Here is a 16884-nt window from a genome sequence, read left to right as displayed (position 1 = left end):
CACATGAAATGTCTTCAGATTCAATGAAAATGTAAAACATGAGAGAAAAAAAAAAATCGTAAGGAGAAAATTATGAATAATTGTAGTCTTTTAAAGAAGGTGTCTCTTACCTGTGCTTTACTGGACTGGCAATTGACAATCTCTAAACCAGACACCAGAGTATCAAAGACCACTGAAGATTTCTTGCAAGAATCCATCACAAGTGAATTAATCTTGCCCTGAAAAAATTGAAATGGGAAACTTTACTATTTTAGTTCAGCTCAATTTTTTTCATTAAACTACTCTCATCTCTGCACCTCCCCCATCTGGGGTATTGGCTGCATGTTACTGTGGGGTTAAAAGTTGTTCAATAGCATGCAGCTGATACTTTAGGGTCTATATGGGGTGCCCCCTGAACAGCTTTTCACCATACAAATGCAGCTCTTCAACAAAGATATACATACATACATATACCAAGGCTTTTTCCCCCTTACAAGGGAGGTAGCCAAAAAGGGAAAGGCATAAAAACACTCCCACCCATTTCATCCCTACATACACTCCACACACCTCCCACCCTCCCTCTCATCTGAGCACCTCCTGGATGACGGGTCATCCCTGCACCCTGCCCACCGCCCTGGGTCAGAAGCAGTGTCGCAAGACACAGCACATCCACAGCAAGGCCGCTTCATTTAATCGGCGACCCCCCCTCTCCGTCCCCTCTTGCATATAAGGAGAGGACGGGGAGAAAATCCCTTCGGGCTGCGTCAAAATTTACTCGCACATACTACCCCACCCCCCACCTCCCTGCCCATTCCTCCTCATGCAATCACAACATCATCCATATACAACCATTCTCCACTCACCTCTGTCTTCCGTCCTCTCCCTTCCTTCCTCAACAGACATTCCCCTCTTCCCCAAAGCCCCCTTCACCCCATCCATCCACCTCATCCTAGGACGTCCCCTCATGTTCACTCCCTCCACATCTGCCTTCCATACCTCTTTTACTAGTCTTTCTTCACTCATTCTTTCCATGTGTCCAAAGCATCCTAATATTCTTTCATCAACCCTATCTCCCAAATCCTTTTTCACCCCTGTTCTCCTCCTCACCTCCTCATTTCTCACCCTATCCAGCCTAGTAACCCCCACCATACTTCTCAGACACCTCATCTCAAACACATTCAAACTCCTTCTCTCTTCTTCTCTTATGTTCCACGTTTCTGCCCCATACAGTGCTGTTGGCACAATCACTCCTTCATACAGTCTCCTCTTCGCATCCATTCCCAAATGTCTATTCCTCATTACACTCTTTAATCCACCAAGGCATTTACTCGCTTCTCTCAATCTACATTCTACCTCCACCTTCACTCCACCTTTTCCTGCTACACTTGCACCCAAGTATCTAAAACAACAAAGATATGAGGATAATTTAAGTTGAATGAGAATGTACATGTTTATATATGGTCTTGGATTGTGTTGGACTCATGATCGACAGCTACTTCCCTCCCAGAAGAGAGCTCAGAGCTCATATATGACAGATCTGTGGGATGCTGTGACCTTACATACACACATCCTCAATTCCCCGCCCATGAGAGTTGGAGTAACAACCCACATCGCAGTGATACTGAAACTATTTCAGCCCTGGGCGAGATTTGAACCCGGGCTGCCATAGTGGCAGCAGGGAATTCTACCAACTGCACCACGAATTTTGTGAGTGTTGGTGTGTGCGAGTGTGATTCACCATGGTCTTGGATCACATGTTGGACTCGTGATAGTCTGTTTTTAATCCTCCCAGAAATGAGCTCAAAGCTCATACATGACCAATCTAAGAGTACTGCTGTGACCTAACACGTGTATACACACCCCAAGTCCCCACCCACAAGAATTGAAGTAAAGACAGTGCAGCAATACTGAAATTATTTCAGCCCTGGGTGGGTGTGTATTTACCTAGTTGTATTATACAGGATGGGGAGCTATGCTCATGGTGACCCATTTTTGTATCTCGCAAGATCAAGTTTGTTCGTAAGTTCTTGTATTGTGTTTGCACACACTTTTTTCATCTAATTTGTTCCATATATCTATCACTCGTGTGTGGGAAGCTGTTCTTTTTCAGGTTTCTTCTGTAGTTATCCTTTTTGAGTTTCATTGCATGTCCTCTCGTGTGTGTGTGTGTGTGTATGTATGTGTAAGAACTCATGGTCAGGGATATCAAATGTACACAATTGTTCATGGATGAGTGACTTGGTTGTTCCACAAGAGGGGTGCACTAGGGATGAACTGGTATTATTGTTGGGAAGAAATGTTAAAAAAATCTTGAAGATTGGCTCACCTTGACTTGTACCACTGTGTTCTCACAGCGGAACATATAGACAGATTGATCCATGGAGGTTTTCGAAATTGTCAACTCTGGTTGATTCTTCTGGTACTCCACAAACCATTTCCTGCCCTCTAAAGCAAACTTGGGAGGTCTGGATGCAATACTATTTGAAGGACCACTGGTCTTGTTGACAGGGGGGCTAGATGATTTGGTGAAAGGCTTGGGTCCTTCCCTCAGGCTGGGGTTCTTGTGAGTTTTCATATCATCTGATACCTACAGTCATAACAGAACAAGTATTGAATTTTGGAATGTAACTGTGGGGTGATAGTTTTCTTCAACTGAAAAATCCATCAATTCAGTGATTTTGACAAAACTGTAGAGGAAGGTAACTAATTGGCACCTTTGAAGAAAATAACTTCAAGCTTGACTGAGCTGCACATACTCTTTTTAATAAAAGTAATTTATTTTTTCAAATGATTGGAAAAGGTATTTCTAATCTCTTAGTGAACAAATACATTTAATCCACAAAATATGATTTTTTTTTAATAAAATGCTGATATATTATTAAATGCATTCTTCAGACTGAGAAAAACATTTAAGTGATCAATCAATTGTTGCCTTGACTTTTGCTTAGTAGAAAACCTGCAGCCCCATGGTGGATGGTAACAGTCCTTGGAACCTCCCAGAGATTTCTATGGGAAGATACTTTGGAATGTTGTCTATGTTGTAGCAGTGTAGTACTGTTTCTATATCACCTGCTTAAAGTGGCAGGGAGGAGAGCAGTTCCCAGTTGTAAGTTCTCCATGTTAGAAAAAGTGTAAGAAATGCAGTTGAAGTTGGTAGAGACCTTCGGTCCATTCCAAAGACTGAGTGCCAGCCCCTCGGAACTGCACCTCACCTTTAGGTGAAGGGATTGACAGGTTGAGAAAATGGGCAGTGTTGCTGTCCATCTTGCAGGACCACCACATGCAGATACATGTCCTTGATGCCACATCTTAAGAGATCTATGCACTAAATGATCTGTACAGTAAGTGGGAACAATGGCTGTACCTACATGTGATAGTCCTGAAAGATGGGCAGCAAAACTGCCCATTTTCAAAACCTATGGACTCCCATATCTTCATCAGGGGTTTCAACCCTAAGAGGCTCACACACTGTATATGGACTGGACACAGGATTCCAATCAGCTTCAACTTTATTTCTCACTTTTTTCATATATGGGGAGATGACAACCAGTACCTGCTCCCCACCCACTATCACTTATATACAGCAAGATAGAAACAATCCCATACTTATATGACAGACAACACTCCAAAGCTCCTTCCAAGACAGATATGTAGTAGGGCCCAAGGACTGTTGTCAACCACTGTGGGTTTTCCACAAAGTGAAACTCAAGGCAACAATTATAAACAATTTCTTGCATCTCTACCACTAAAGTTTCTTTGAAATGACCTAAACATTAAAATTTTATAAATGACCAAAATATTAACCCATACCTTCTTGAGACTACAAGTTATATCCAAGCCCTTGTTCAAGTCTGCAAAGAGGGCTGCTCTGCCATCATCCTCAGTCTCCACTTTCTTGGGCTCCAAATTAATCATGGGGGGTGGGGGAGGAATGCCTCCTACAGGATACAACCAACAAGGTAAACCAACCATTACTTGTCAGCCTTAGCATACAAATATGTTGCAGCAGCCAGTTACATTTACAAATTAATATTGGACAGAAAAGGGAAGGTAATATATTAAAGATTCATCTTTGATGGAAAAAAAATCCAACACCAAAAATTAACAAGTTACACTTAAGAGTATTTTGTGAACATGCCACTTGTGAAGTACTAAGCAGTGTGGCATTACAATCGACATCTATCTTGATGCATCTAAGCATACTGGTGCATGGATGAGAGGGGACTTATAAATGAACTACAAATGCATTAAAACATTATTAATTTTCATGTCCCATTCCTCAATTTTTTTTCATACCCTCAACTCTACAAGAGACACAGCACTTCAAAAGTAGTTCCTAAGACAGAAAATCTGCATTTAAATGTTACAATTTTTTTTATGTACAAGGATGAAAATTACTTATAAAAGATAGTGATATTTCATGAGTAATGAATTGTTTCTACTACAAGGTGAAGAATACACTGCACTCATCTAGCTGACAAAATTCAACTACAATACTGAAAGCATGATTGATCTATATACATTTTCCTACAAAGATTCTTCCTATTGCCCTGAAATGATAAATGATCCAAAATATTTAGGATCAATAGTTGATATTTAATATTAATTGGTAATGCAACAATTCTTGGCTAAAAATGCCATTCTTAAACTGGTGCTCTAAGTGAAAAAATTACTAGAAAAAGAAAAAACATTACACTGTTTATGAATGATAATTTTAGAAAGTAACATGTTCTATCCATAAGGTCTACTCTCCCTTATAAGAGGGTAGCCAAGTCAAAGCACTCACCCTACAGCCCTCCCACAAACAACAAACATTTGTCACCCCTCTCATCTTAGCACCACATGGATGAAGAATCATCTTTATCCCTAACTCCAAGACTTGGGTAAACCAACTGCAATGTGACCATGCTATTACAGCAGGCACACAAGGGCTTTTTTACCTCTTGATACTCAAAAGATAAGAAAGACTTTGTTCTTTGTTTTCCTCTAAAGTTTACTCCATGGACTTGTTTTCCATACTTTTGTTTACTCTTTGCTCAATTCTTTCCATGTGCCCATACCATTTTCTGCCACCCTCCTTCACCTCTTCATCCCATCATCTGCTGTCTTACCTATCTTCCTTCTCATCCCACATACCACCTTTATGCAACCCTAATCTTCCACTGCTCCTTTTTCTTTTATCCCTCACTATCTTCCACAATTTCTTTCTCCATTTCATTTAATGCTCATCTTTTCTTCTTTCTCCACTTTTACATACATATACAAGGGAAGTAGCCAAAAGACAAACAAACACTCCCACCCATTCCATTCCATCCTCCACTTTTACATACATACATATACCAAGGCTTTTTCCCCCTTCCAAGGGAGGTAGCCACAAAAGGAAAGGCATAAAAACACTCCCACCCATTTCATCCCTAAATATACTCCACACCCCTCCCACCCTTCCTCACATCTGAGCACCTCCTGGATGACGGGTCATCCCTGAACCCTGCCCACCGCCCTGGGTCAGAAGCAGTGTCGCAAGACACAGTACATCCACAGCAAAGCCGCTTCATTTAATCGGCGACCCCCCCTCTCCGTCCCCCTTTGCATATAAGGAGAGGACGGGGAGAAATCCCTTCGGGCTGCGTCAAAATTTACTCACACATACTACCCCACCCCCAGCCTATTCCTCCTCATGTCGTCACAACATCATCCATATACAACCATTCTCCACTCACCTCTGTCTTCCGTCCTCTCCCTTCCTTCCTCAACAGACATTCCCCTCTTCCCCAAAGCCCCCTTCACCCCATCCATCCACCTCATCCTAGGACGTCCCCTCATGTTCACTCCCTCCACATCTGCCTTCCATACCTCTTTTACTAGTCTTTCGTCACTCATTCTTTCCATGTGTCCAAACCATCCTAATATTCTTTCATCAACCCTCTCTCCCAAATCCTTTTTCACCCCTGTTCTCCTCCTCACCTCCTCATTTCTCATTCTATCTAGCCTAGTAACCCCCACCATACTTCTCAGACACCTCATCTCAAACACATTCAAACTCCTTCTCTCTTCTTCTCTTCTTCTCTTCTTCTCCTCCACTTTTACCAGATAATTATCTGACAGTCCACTATTCTATCCCTTGAAAATATCTATACCCAGAAGTCTTCAAATCCTTTTGGATACCATAGTCCATTAATGACCTTTAACTATCCTACCCACCACCTTGGCCTATATATATTCGTCTCCTCTAATACACTGTTTACTATTTCATATATAAATATTCCATCTATATACCAAGAGCTTTTCCCCCTTTTAAGGGAGCTAGCCAAATCAAAGGCATGTACCTACTCCCACCCATTCCACTCCCCTTCACCACCCTTTCCTCCCTCTCATCTTAGTTTCTCATGGATGATGGGTCATTCCTGTATCCTGTCCAGTGCCCTAGGTCAGAAGCCTTCGATTTGGTTACCTCCCATATACATACATACACCTGATAGTGAAATTTGTTCCCTGGTACAACAAAACAGTAGTACTGTTGGGAGAGACAGTCAGTTTTTTTTACCTGGAGGAGGAGGAGGTGGCACACTGCCAGCAGGGGGTGCTGCTTTAAGGTTGGTGAGAGCATCCCCACCACCAGCATTCCAGGCTGCACCAGTGGTGTGGAACTTTCTGACGTATTCCTGCAAGTCCTTGAAGACAGTATTCCAGTGCTGTACCCATTCCACATGCTTCTTGTCCTTGTCCCTGTTAATCAAAGACAATAAAATTAAGTGAATAAACACAGTACCATCAATCAATCAATATATTGTTTCATTGAGTTCCACAAAGTGGAAATCCCAGAACCTCATAGTTATTGGCAATGGTCCTTGGAACCTCCCATAGATCTTTCTAGGAAGATACTTCAGACTGTTGTCTGTGCTGTATCAATGTGGGCTCAAAGTGGTAGAGAAAGGAGAGCAGTTGCTGGTTGTCAGTTTTCCATGTGTGAAAAAATGTAGGAAATATAGTTAAAAATTAATTAAGATCTTAGGCCCAGTCTGGAGACCATGAGTCAGCCCTTAGGGGTACACCTCGTCATGGAGGTGAGGGGTTGAGAGGATTTAAAAATGGGCAACTTGGCTGTCCATTTTGTATATCCACCACATGTCATTGGTTCCATCATCATTAATAATATTCAGTACTCATTCTAAATATTTGTCCTATTTCAAAACTTTATTTATTCTAGCTGCCACATGCCATGAGTTCTATATCCTGTATTGTTACACAACATTAATTCAAAATAGCTGATATCTGTTGAAATCTTTCACCACTGTTGATACAGAACAACTAAATTACCTTTCACCAACCCGGCACAAGAAATGTGCAAATCTTTTTCCATATACATAATTTTCTTGGCAAGAATTTCATATTCCTGTATTGTTACCCCCCAAAATTAATACAAAATCATTACCTGTAGTCTTTCAGTACTCTGTTGGTGTAGAAGACAGCAGCATCACCCATTTCTTTAACAAATGGTGCTGGAGCTGGTGCAACTGCTACCCAAGAGAGCCCAGGGATAGATTCGGAGATTGCAGACAAGTGATTGAAGCGTGGAGAAGAGCGATGTGACTCCCGGAAGTCAATCACCTCCTGGATTTTCTTACCCATTGGCTCTAACACCTGCAAAAGCAATGATTACTATCAGTCCTAACAGTTCCATTGCTACAGAAGGGTTAATGTGGAACCAATTAATAAATGTGGAAGATGACAACACTGAATTACAGCTGGTATCAGTGACCAGCATAATGGTGAACCTATAAAAATTTACTTGAAGAGTGAGTGATGTATTGCACAAGATACAGAGATTTTTAATAAAGTACCTCAGATGGCTTTTGTTGAAACTGGAGCATACTGGAGGACCAATAAGTAAACTACTTAAATAGATCAAAGATTTTCTGATGAGCAGGTACATCAGGACTAATAAAGACTAGATGTCTGGATGGAGAGCTATGACCTGTGTAGTCCCACAAGGTAAAGTGCTAACATCTATGGTTTTTATTTATGTTTATATGGTATGATGGATAGTTCAAGTTAACATGTTGGCAGATGATGCAAAGATTGCAATTTTACTTCACATATCTGAATACTCTCCAAATCCAAAACCCTGTGACTCAATCATTTCAGATATGGGAAAAATTACTGTATACAAGAAAAGACTACACAAGTTTTCTTTCTTTCCTGTCTAACCAAATGAGGTAAAAACATATAAAGTCATTCCTACTTTGTCCACATATATTTCTATCTTGATCATCAACAATTGGGTGATCTACAAGCTTTATCTAAGCAACATTACCTTAGGCAAATCTGCTTCTGAAGGCTTCTTACTTTTGGATACCATAACAAGGAAGGCTCGCTGAGTGGTAAACGTAGCCTGTACTATCTTGGCAATGGAAGCCACATCTCCCCCAATCTTCTCACTACAGTCCAAGAAGCTCTTGAAGGGTCCGGAGAGGAAGTCATCATAGGCAAGCACGAAGGGAACCGTGCAAACCTCTGTAAGAGTATTTATATCTATTAGATATGGGTAATATTACCATCTATATAATTACAATGGGAATTCATAAAAGTCAAGATAATATTACAGTAAAAGTAATAGGAGGAATCTCTCATTTTTTGCAATAGAAATCATAATTGAATTAAAGGAATACATCTGTAACAAAATCAGTGTTACATGTCTTGCCTTAGCATCTTAAAAACCTCTCAATAACAGGGGCACATAAACACACAAAGACCACAATTAAAACAGCAGGAAAACATAAAACTGCAAACTATTAAAATCATCGCAATTTCTTAAGTTAGTTAATAACCCGCAGTGTTAGATAAGGTAGCTAGGTCAATATGAAAATGGAATTCCTGATATTTGAGCTGAAGTAGTTCTCATGGGATGGAAAAAGTCGCTATGAGTATAATGCAATTTGATTTATCCATCTAGCTGTCCTAGTTCTCGAGATATTGCATTTTGAATGGAATTAAATCGGGCCTATTTTGTCCGAGGAAATCGGGCCGAAACGTGCGGTCTGACTGATCGCCGATCAAACGTAAACAATGACGGTTTTTACTGACAGGCACAATTTAATATAAAAAAATTAGCATATGGTTGCATTATTTGACCTATTTTCTATAAGATGTGTGATTTCCATGTAATTTGATCATATAATTACGTTTTTATCCTCTGCAAAATTACCCACCACAGCTACGAATACCGTAAAATTACATGAAAATCATACATTTTAAAGAAAATAATTTGAATAATCCAATTATATGCAAGGTATTACGCTAATAACCCAATAGTAACAAACTTAATAGTGTAGTTTGAACCATACCACCAGTGATCATAGATAGCGGGCAGGACGAATCGTAGCTGTGGTCCGTAATATTACGGAGGATGAAAACGTAACTTCTCTTCGATCAAATTACATGAAAATCACACATTTTAAAGGAAATATTTAAAATAATTCAACTATAAGTCTATTACACTAATAACATAATAGTAAGAAACTTAATAGAGTGAAGTTTGGTCCATATCACCAGTGATAGATAAGATGGCGGGATGGATGTTGATGTTGTTATCCGATAATCCGACCCGATAGAAAAAAAAACTAATTTAAACAACCAATTTCTCAGCTCTACCGTAACATACTGACTTTATTTTGGTATTAGAATAATCCACGATACTAGTAGTTTTGGTTAATTATGGTCAGTTGCCCGCACAATAAATGTGTTAGCTCATTTTTTACGTTGAAACATATACCAATTTTTGATATACTGCTGAATGCAGGCCGCCATGTTTATCTAATGTTTTTATTGACCGACATGTAACTGATGATGTGAATGTTTGAAATTTATTACGATCGTAGTAAATACACTCACGCAACATTTTTATTAATTAAATTTCCCGCGGTATGTAAATTTGGCCGTTTGAACGGCGTGCGCATAAAATGACGCGCTATTGTGCTCGTCATCGACGGTGGCGCCTCTGGTGGTGTTTGACCTACCTAGATAAGGTGATGGCACTAAGGAATGGGGCAGTTTTGAACTAATTAGATGAAGATAATGATTTTTTTTCTTTCAGAAAACCAAAACAAACTGGAAAAAAGAGCAATACAAAAAGATGAAGTTAAATGTAGAAATGTCTAATGCTGTACAATATGTGCTTGGCTGGAAAGCCTACCATAGGCATAGCTGCTACACCAACGTCAATATACACTGTATTCTAAGTGTCACAATTTATACTTGGCTGTAAAAATGTATAAATGCAAGAAAAAATCTTCATATAATAATGATTGGGGACAAGCTCAAGGAGGGGGGGGGGAAGCAAACTAAATCACAAAGGCGAAACCAAAATAACCTACCGCCCCATGGACTATATGTAGGAATGATACGTTCTGTAAAAAATAGGATAACGTGAAAATAATATAAAATAAATAATGGTAAATTTTTAGAAGTGCACACCTACGCAACATAGGAATAGAAAATTAAATAATAATTTGGTAAAACAATTGTTATTCTTGGCGGAAATCAATAATTTATATGTTGCTAGAAGCTGTACACAAAATATTTGTGACGCCATCTTTGTTTTGGTAGAGGAGGTTGAAGAAACTAAAGTATGATAAATTCGTCTGTTCTACTCTAACCGATCTAACGTAACCTGCATTTATTAAAATGCTACCTGTAATTTTAGAGGTCATCAGGTCGCTGTCGTCTCCGACTACCGAACCTATCAAACAAAGATGGCGTCTAAAGTAATCGACGCAACTTCATTCGTTTCTGCAAAGCTTTTAGCATAGTTTTCCGATAGTGATTTCGGCCAAGAAAAATATCTATTACATCGAAGTATTATAATTTACAAAACTAATATCTAATTTTCTAATGCTATACAGCATAGTTGTACACTTCTACAAAAATACAAAAATCTGCTTTAGCCATTCCAGTATCATATACGATGCACTTTTTTTTCCAATGCACTGTAACATTAGTAATTAATATCTGTACACATTTCTTTTTACACTTGCTACAATTGACATACATTTCATAAAAACTATCACCCACCTGCCATTTTGTCACGTTTCTTTTACTGTGTGAGACACCAATAAACCTACAAAAAATAAACAACCTTGCTCTATATGGGGCCCGTTTCACTGCCCACACAATACTATTCTGGAGGAAAGTAATTATCTAAACTAACATTGCCTCATCACAAGTCGACGTGCTTTCAAAGGCTACAACACAACAAGTGAGTCTGTACGATGGCAAGAGGCCACTAGCTCCAGGTAAACCGCAAGGTAGGATGAAACCTTAGAGGTTCCATGCCTTCTTAATGGGATCAGCTCTATTCCAAAGCTATTGAACCCGACCTCTGACTTTTGCTACAAAGACCTAGCTTCCTGATTTAGTCCTAAATACACCAGTGTGTCATTCAAATTTCATTAAAATAGTATAACCGAAAATTAAAAAGTAAGAATAAAACAAATGAAAAATAAGCAAGCAAATAATTATAAAGGGAAAAGAAAACCGCGATGAGTAGGATCTATGTTGCAACTGGAGACCCAGACAATATGGCCACTGTGAAGACAAAGCGGAGCCATCATGTCAAAAACCACAGGTATCACATAACATAAAGATGAGAAGCCACAGGCATGGACACAGTAACGAAAAAAAAAAAAAAACTTCCCTTCTAGTTTGGCATGGATTCCATTCAACATTTAATGTAAGGTTAAAGCCTTCAGTCTTGCATATTGCATGTCCAGGGACGAGCCACGACCATTCCTTCCATTTTTTTGTTTTTTATCAATTTTTATATAATTTTTTATATAATTTCCCACTCTGTGTATGTGTGTGTGTGTGTGTGTGTGTGTGTGTGTGTGTGACCGTGTATGGGCGATATATCGCCCATACACGGTCAATTTAATTGTCAATTCAGAGTATTGACAATGAAATTGCGCAATATAATTGATCGTGTATGGGCCGCTTTAGATCATGTATTGGACTCGTGATCGACAGCTATTTCCCTCTCGGAAGAGAGCTCATATATGACGCACGCACACCCGACTCCCTGCCCACGAGTTGGAGTAACGACTCGCAGCGCAGCGATACTGAAATTATTTCAGCCCTGGGCGTATGCGTGTGGGTGTGAGTGCGCTCAGTCGCAATTCACTGAACAATAAGGTTTTCGTACAGAAAACTGGAACCATTTTTTCTAACATATACTGACACCTCCCATTCCAGGTGACCAAGCCGCCAAGTTATTTCATTCATCCCCCTTGGCAGCAAATACGTAAGGGGGAAATAACGGGAAGGGAGAACAACGAGCAACATAATACAAGGAACAATGATGAGGTCAAACTGGGATGTGAAAAGGCAGAGCGAAGAAGGTGGATGGGTTTGGGGAGTAGGGGGGGAGGGGCAGAAATGGAGACTGGGAGCTCAAAGATTGGTGAAGGCGGAGGGGAAGAAGGGAAAGGAAGAAAATAAGGTGGGGGAAAAAGGGAAGGAGGACGGGAAGATTAGCAAAGCAAGAGAAAGTGGGATAGGATGCGAGGAATTTGGTGTGTGTGAGAGGAAGGGGGCCCGAACGATTAAAGGAGAGGGAGTAGGTAAATCCAGTCGTCACAATGAAGCCTACATGAAATAATATGTAATAATAATAATAATAATAATATTTGAATATCAAAAATATGAATAAAATCGATCAATCAACAAGCAAATGGAGGGATTCTCTTATTTGGACGATATTTTGTTTTAAAAATGTGGGTCACATTTTCTATGCAACTTACAGACGCCTGAAGATGAGGAACGTGACCGAGCCATTGGTAAGCGAAAGTCTCGCCTTCCCCCCCCTCCCCCCATCACCTCGGGCAGCGACAACCACAGTACCTCACACCAAAGAAGTTAAGAATAGAAAGAACTTAACGGTCTTCGCGGCGAAAGAAGTAAACTACATTAGTTAAACCGCTAAACATCCCTTTCGGTGACCGTCATGTTGTGGCCGACACACACAAGGTTTTTACTCAACACTTTGGCTTTTCTGGTGGTTGTTCGCTGGAAGAAATGGAAGGTCATGTAATCAGCTGGAACAGGACTGGCCTGGCTTGTAGTACCATTGGGTGAGACAAAGTCAGTTTTTGTATAATTTTTTCTTCTTGTTTTTTATATTTCTGTACCAAAAGCAGCCACAAAGTCGTTTCCTTATCGCTTTCATCGATCTAACGTAATGGCTGGTGTTCCGTGCGTGCTCCTGGATGATGAAGTGTTATGTAAGGCGTCTGACCGCCGCTGCTCCTCTTGTAAGGCCTCCTAGCTCTTCTAATGCAATGTGTCTGCACGTAGGTAGATTGGTGTACGTGTGTGTGGGGAGTATGTGTATGTGGGGAGGTTGTGTTTGTGGGGAGTTTGTGTTTGTGGGGAGTTTGTGTGTGGGGGGAGGTTGTGTGTGTGGGGGGAGGTTGTGTGTGTGGGGGGAGGTTGTGTGTGTGGGGGGAGGTTGTGTGTGTGGGGGGAGGTTGTGTGTGTGGGGGGAGGTTGTGTGTGTGGGGGGAGGTTGTGTGTGTGGGGGGAGGTTGTGTGTGTGGGGGGAGGTTGTGTGTGTGGGGGGAGGTTGTGTGTGGGGGGAGGTTGTGTGTGGGGGGAGGTTGTGTGTGGGGGGAGGTTGTGTGTGGGGGGGAGGTTGTGTGTGGAAGGAGGTTGTGTGTGTGTGTGGGGAGGTTATGTGTGTGGGGGGAAGTTGTGTGGGGGGGAGGTGTGGGGGAGGTTTTGTGTGTGTGTGTGTGTGTGTGTGTGTGTGTGTGTGTGTGTGTGTGTGTGTGTGTGTGCGTGTGTGTGTGTGTGTAAGCGACGGTGCCAAAAGTTCACCGTTCCAGTCCTATGACTCAAAGTGAAGGGTCTGTGCACTAACCGTTTATTGCCAGATGGTACTTTAATTATTTATTTTTTCTTTATACTTTTTTATTATGGCAACCCCTCTGCGGCCAGAGTTGCAAAAGTCTTGCAACATATGAGTTTGGTGAAATGAACGCTGTTCCTCAAAGAGCACCACAATTCTAAATGCTTTGTGTTCTCTTTGGATAAGAAACCCGTTTTACTGCCTGGAAAAAGTATGGCATCCACAACTTTTTAATCGAGGCAACAAAAAAGTTGGTGAATGTTCTTAACCTGATAGTGAAATTTGTTCCTTGGTGCGACAAAACAGTTGGTCCCCGAGACCCTAAAACTCGATTCTTTAGTTGTCCGATCACTCCACACAAATGCCAAATTACATCTCAAGCTAACTGGGACATCCCTAATGTCGAGCAGGGGAAACAACTCATCATCGATATACGAGATACATTGATGATGACAGTGTCTTAGGGTCACTCCGTACAAGCAGAAGGCTCCACAAAATTTAGTGAATAAGGTACCACTGAAAATGCATCTCACCCGAAAATGTGTGGGATGGTGGTGGTGGTGGTGGTGGGGGGCATTAAACTGACATAGCTTGGCAATTCGTCTTGGGCATGTATTTGATGCTGTTAGCGGGAAGAAAGAGAAAATAGCATGGGAAGGGAAATTACCAATAGATGTAGAACACGAGACCCAGAAAGGAGGGGGAGGGGAGGGAGTTTTTGCAAAAGACTGTAGAAGTGGAGAAAGTAGGTAGGGTAGAGCAGGATGAAGGAGACACCGTGGAGAAAGCGGGCCTAAGAAAGGATCAGAAAGGAGATTAGAAAGGATTACCAAATATTTCCTGATCCCAGATTTTATGGTTCCTAAGGCTGAGGTCGGAGTATAAGATAGGCATTGGTAGAAGGATGCTGTGGAGAGAGAGAGGGGGAGAGATGTTCGAGGTAAACATTGGTTGGAGGCAGGGGTATGTAATGTCACCATGGCTGTTCAACCTGTTTATGGGTGGAGTAATGCGAGGTGGAAAAAAAAAGCGTAAGGGAGCGAGTTTGGTGGAAAGGGGACAATAATGGATGCAGTCTGCAATCAGACTATTAAAGAAAATAACTAGTACAGTTCCAATACTAGGTCAGACAAGCGTCATTCACATTTTATCTTAATACATATATATATATATATATCTTGATTAAATATTTGTTGGGCTTTAAAACTATTGTTTGACATATCCATACGCCCATAATGTGTGTGTGTGTGTATGTGTGTGTATGTGTGTGTGTGTGTGTGTGCGTGTGTGTGAGTGTGCGCGCGCGCGTTTTACAAGCAATCTCCCATCCGGTCTTGCTTGTTTGCACAACTTCTGACTAAACTGTAAAGTCTGGGACGAGGAGATGAACCACTTCCGCTGAAGACTTCGATTTTCGCACAGGGGGAAGGAGTCCCATGCTGAACGCACCTTGGACTAGCTTCACGAACTACACACTGGTCTCCTGACATCATTTCAGGAGCTTTCATCCCCAGCATCATCAACAGGCATCTTCCACCTGACCCTACAGCTCATGTTTCCTAAGTCACCACTCAAGACAGAGTAGGAGTCCTTTAGTATTTCCCCTGTCCCTCTTTTTGTAAGAGGGTGCTATATAAGTATAGCACCCTTCTCTGTTTCTGTACTACTAAAGAGGACTGTAGTTTACAATCGAAATATATAGACACAGTTTCAGGTTTTTTTCTGCTCCGACTGGGGTTTCAGTTGTGATATTATATATATATATATATATATATATATATATATATATATATATATATAAACACACACACACACACACACAATCATTCCCTAACCACACCCACGCCATTCATATATAATCGGAAACTTCGACTTCGTCATCGGCCCGAGTGGATCGCTAAGGCTCAAATTCTTCGCTTTCCCTTATAGGAAAATCGACCTACGTTGCAGGAGTCTCGTTCGCGATCGACATTCACGTCCTCTTTACAACGGAACCTCCCAGACCGATCACGAATCTGAGCCCAAAGGTCGACAGAAGGCTAATGTCGGCCTTTTTTTTTTTTTTTTTTGCAAATTCACTAGAAATGACTCGCACAAAGATAATATTGTGAGCAAACACGGACGATTCTTCGTTTTTAATCTCGTTCTATCAAAGGGATGATGATTTTTTTTCTATTCACATACAAAATACACACTGGTCTCCTGACACACACACACACACACACACACACACACACACACACACACACACACACACACGACTAGATGGCGCAGTGGTAGTGTTCGCAACCGCCACTACAGCGCCCAGGGCTGAAATAATTTCAGTATCGCTGCGCTGCGAGTCGTTACTCCAATTCTCGTGGGCGGGGAGTTGGGTGTGTGCGTGTAAGGTCACAGCATTATCCATAGATCGGTCATATACGAGCTCTGAGCTCTCTTCCGGGAGGGTAAATAGCTGTCGATCACGAGTCCAACACGTGATCCAAGGCCATAGTGAATCACACACACAGGCACGGACGCACACATACACACACTAAATGATCGAAGAGAAAGATGCGATATGATTACAGTACTCAGTTCGCTAAAGGGGATAGACAACAACATTGACAAAGAAATATCTTAATTAAGAGGCCACGAGAACAAATTGAGAACGATTAAATGCATATAGGACTTGAAGCTTCCCATACAGACACACAAATAGTTGTAATATCTTAGGTTATATAATCCAAGCTGGAACAACAGAATAATTCAAATCTAAATCTAGTATTTAGACCGTTGGAACCGTCATGTGTTCATGTGTTTGAAGCTAAGTATGACAAATTGGATAGTAAGAGACAGAAACATACAATTGTTGATCCCTTTCTGTATACTGCAATTTGCTAAACATATTTACATAAACAGACAAACACACACACACACACACACACACACATCCGGGAGCGTAATAGCTGTCGATCACGAGTCCAACACGTGATCCAAGACCATGGTGAATCACACACACACAC

The 16884-nt window shown here is 41.1% G+C and overlaps 1 protein-coding gene across 2 annotated transcripts in view; it reads right to left on the bottom strand.

Moving 5' to 3' along the window:
• Positions 1-16884, bottom strand: part of capt (adenylyl cyclase-associated protein 1) — a 74197-nt gene that overhangs the window by 1842 nt on the left and 55471 nt on the right. The window contains exons 3-9 of one of the 2 annotated variants that reach the window (XM_076210550.1): positions 10353-10385; positions 8294-8493; positions 7412-7620; positions 6524-6705; positions 3790-3917; positions 2306-2566; positions 111-218 (exon numbers count right to left, since the gene is read on the bottom strand). In XM_076210550.1, the coding sequence (XP_076066665.1) occupies positions 111-218; positions 2306-2566; positions 3790-3917; positions 6524-6705; positions 7412-7620; positions 8294-8493; positions 10353-10385 (1121 nt within the window). The remainder of the gene's footprint in view (positions 1-110; positions 219-2305; positions 2567-3789; positions 3918-6523; positions 6706-7411; positions 7621-8293; positions 8494-10352; positions 10386-16884) is intronic. The other variant, XM_076210551.1, reaches the window with a different exon arrangement.

The sequence above is a fragment of the Oratosquilla oratoria genome, chromosome 27 (genome assembly GCF_046742065.1).
Source record: "Oratosquilla oratoria isolate Oo_2021 chromosome 27, ASM4674206v1, whole genome shotgun sequence".
Taxonomy (NCBI): Eukaryota; Metazoa; Arthropoda; class Malacostraca; order Stomatopoda; family Squillidae; genus Oratosquilla; species Oratosquilla oratoria.
This window is presented reverse-complemented; position numbering and strand designations above follow the sequence as displayed.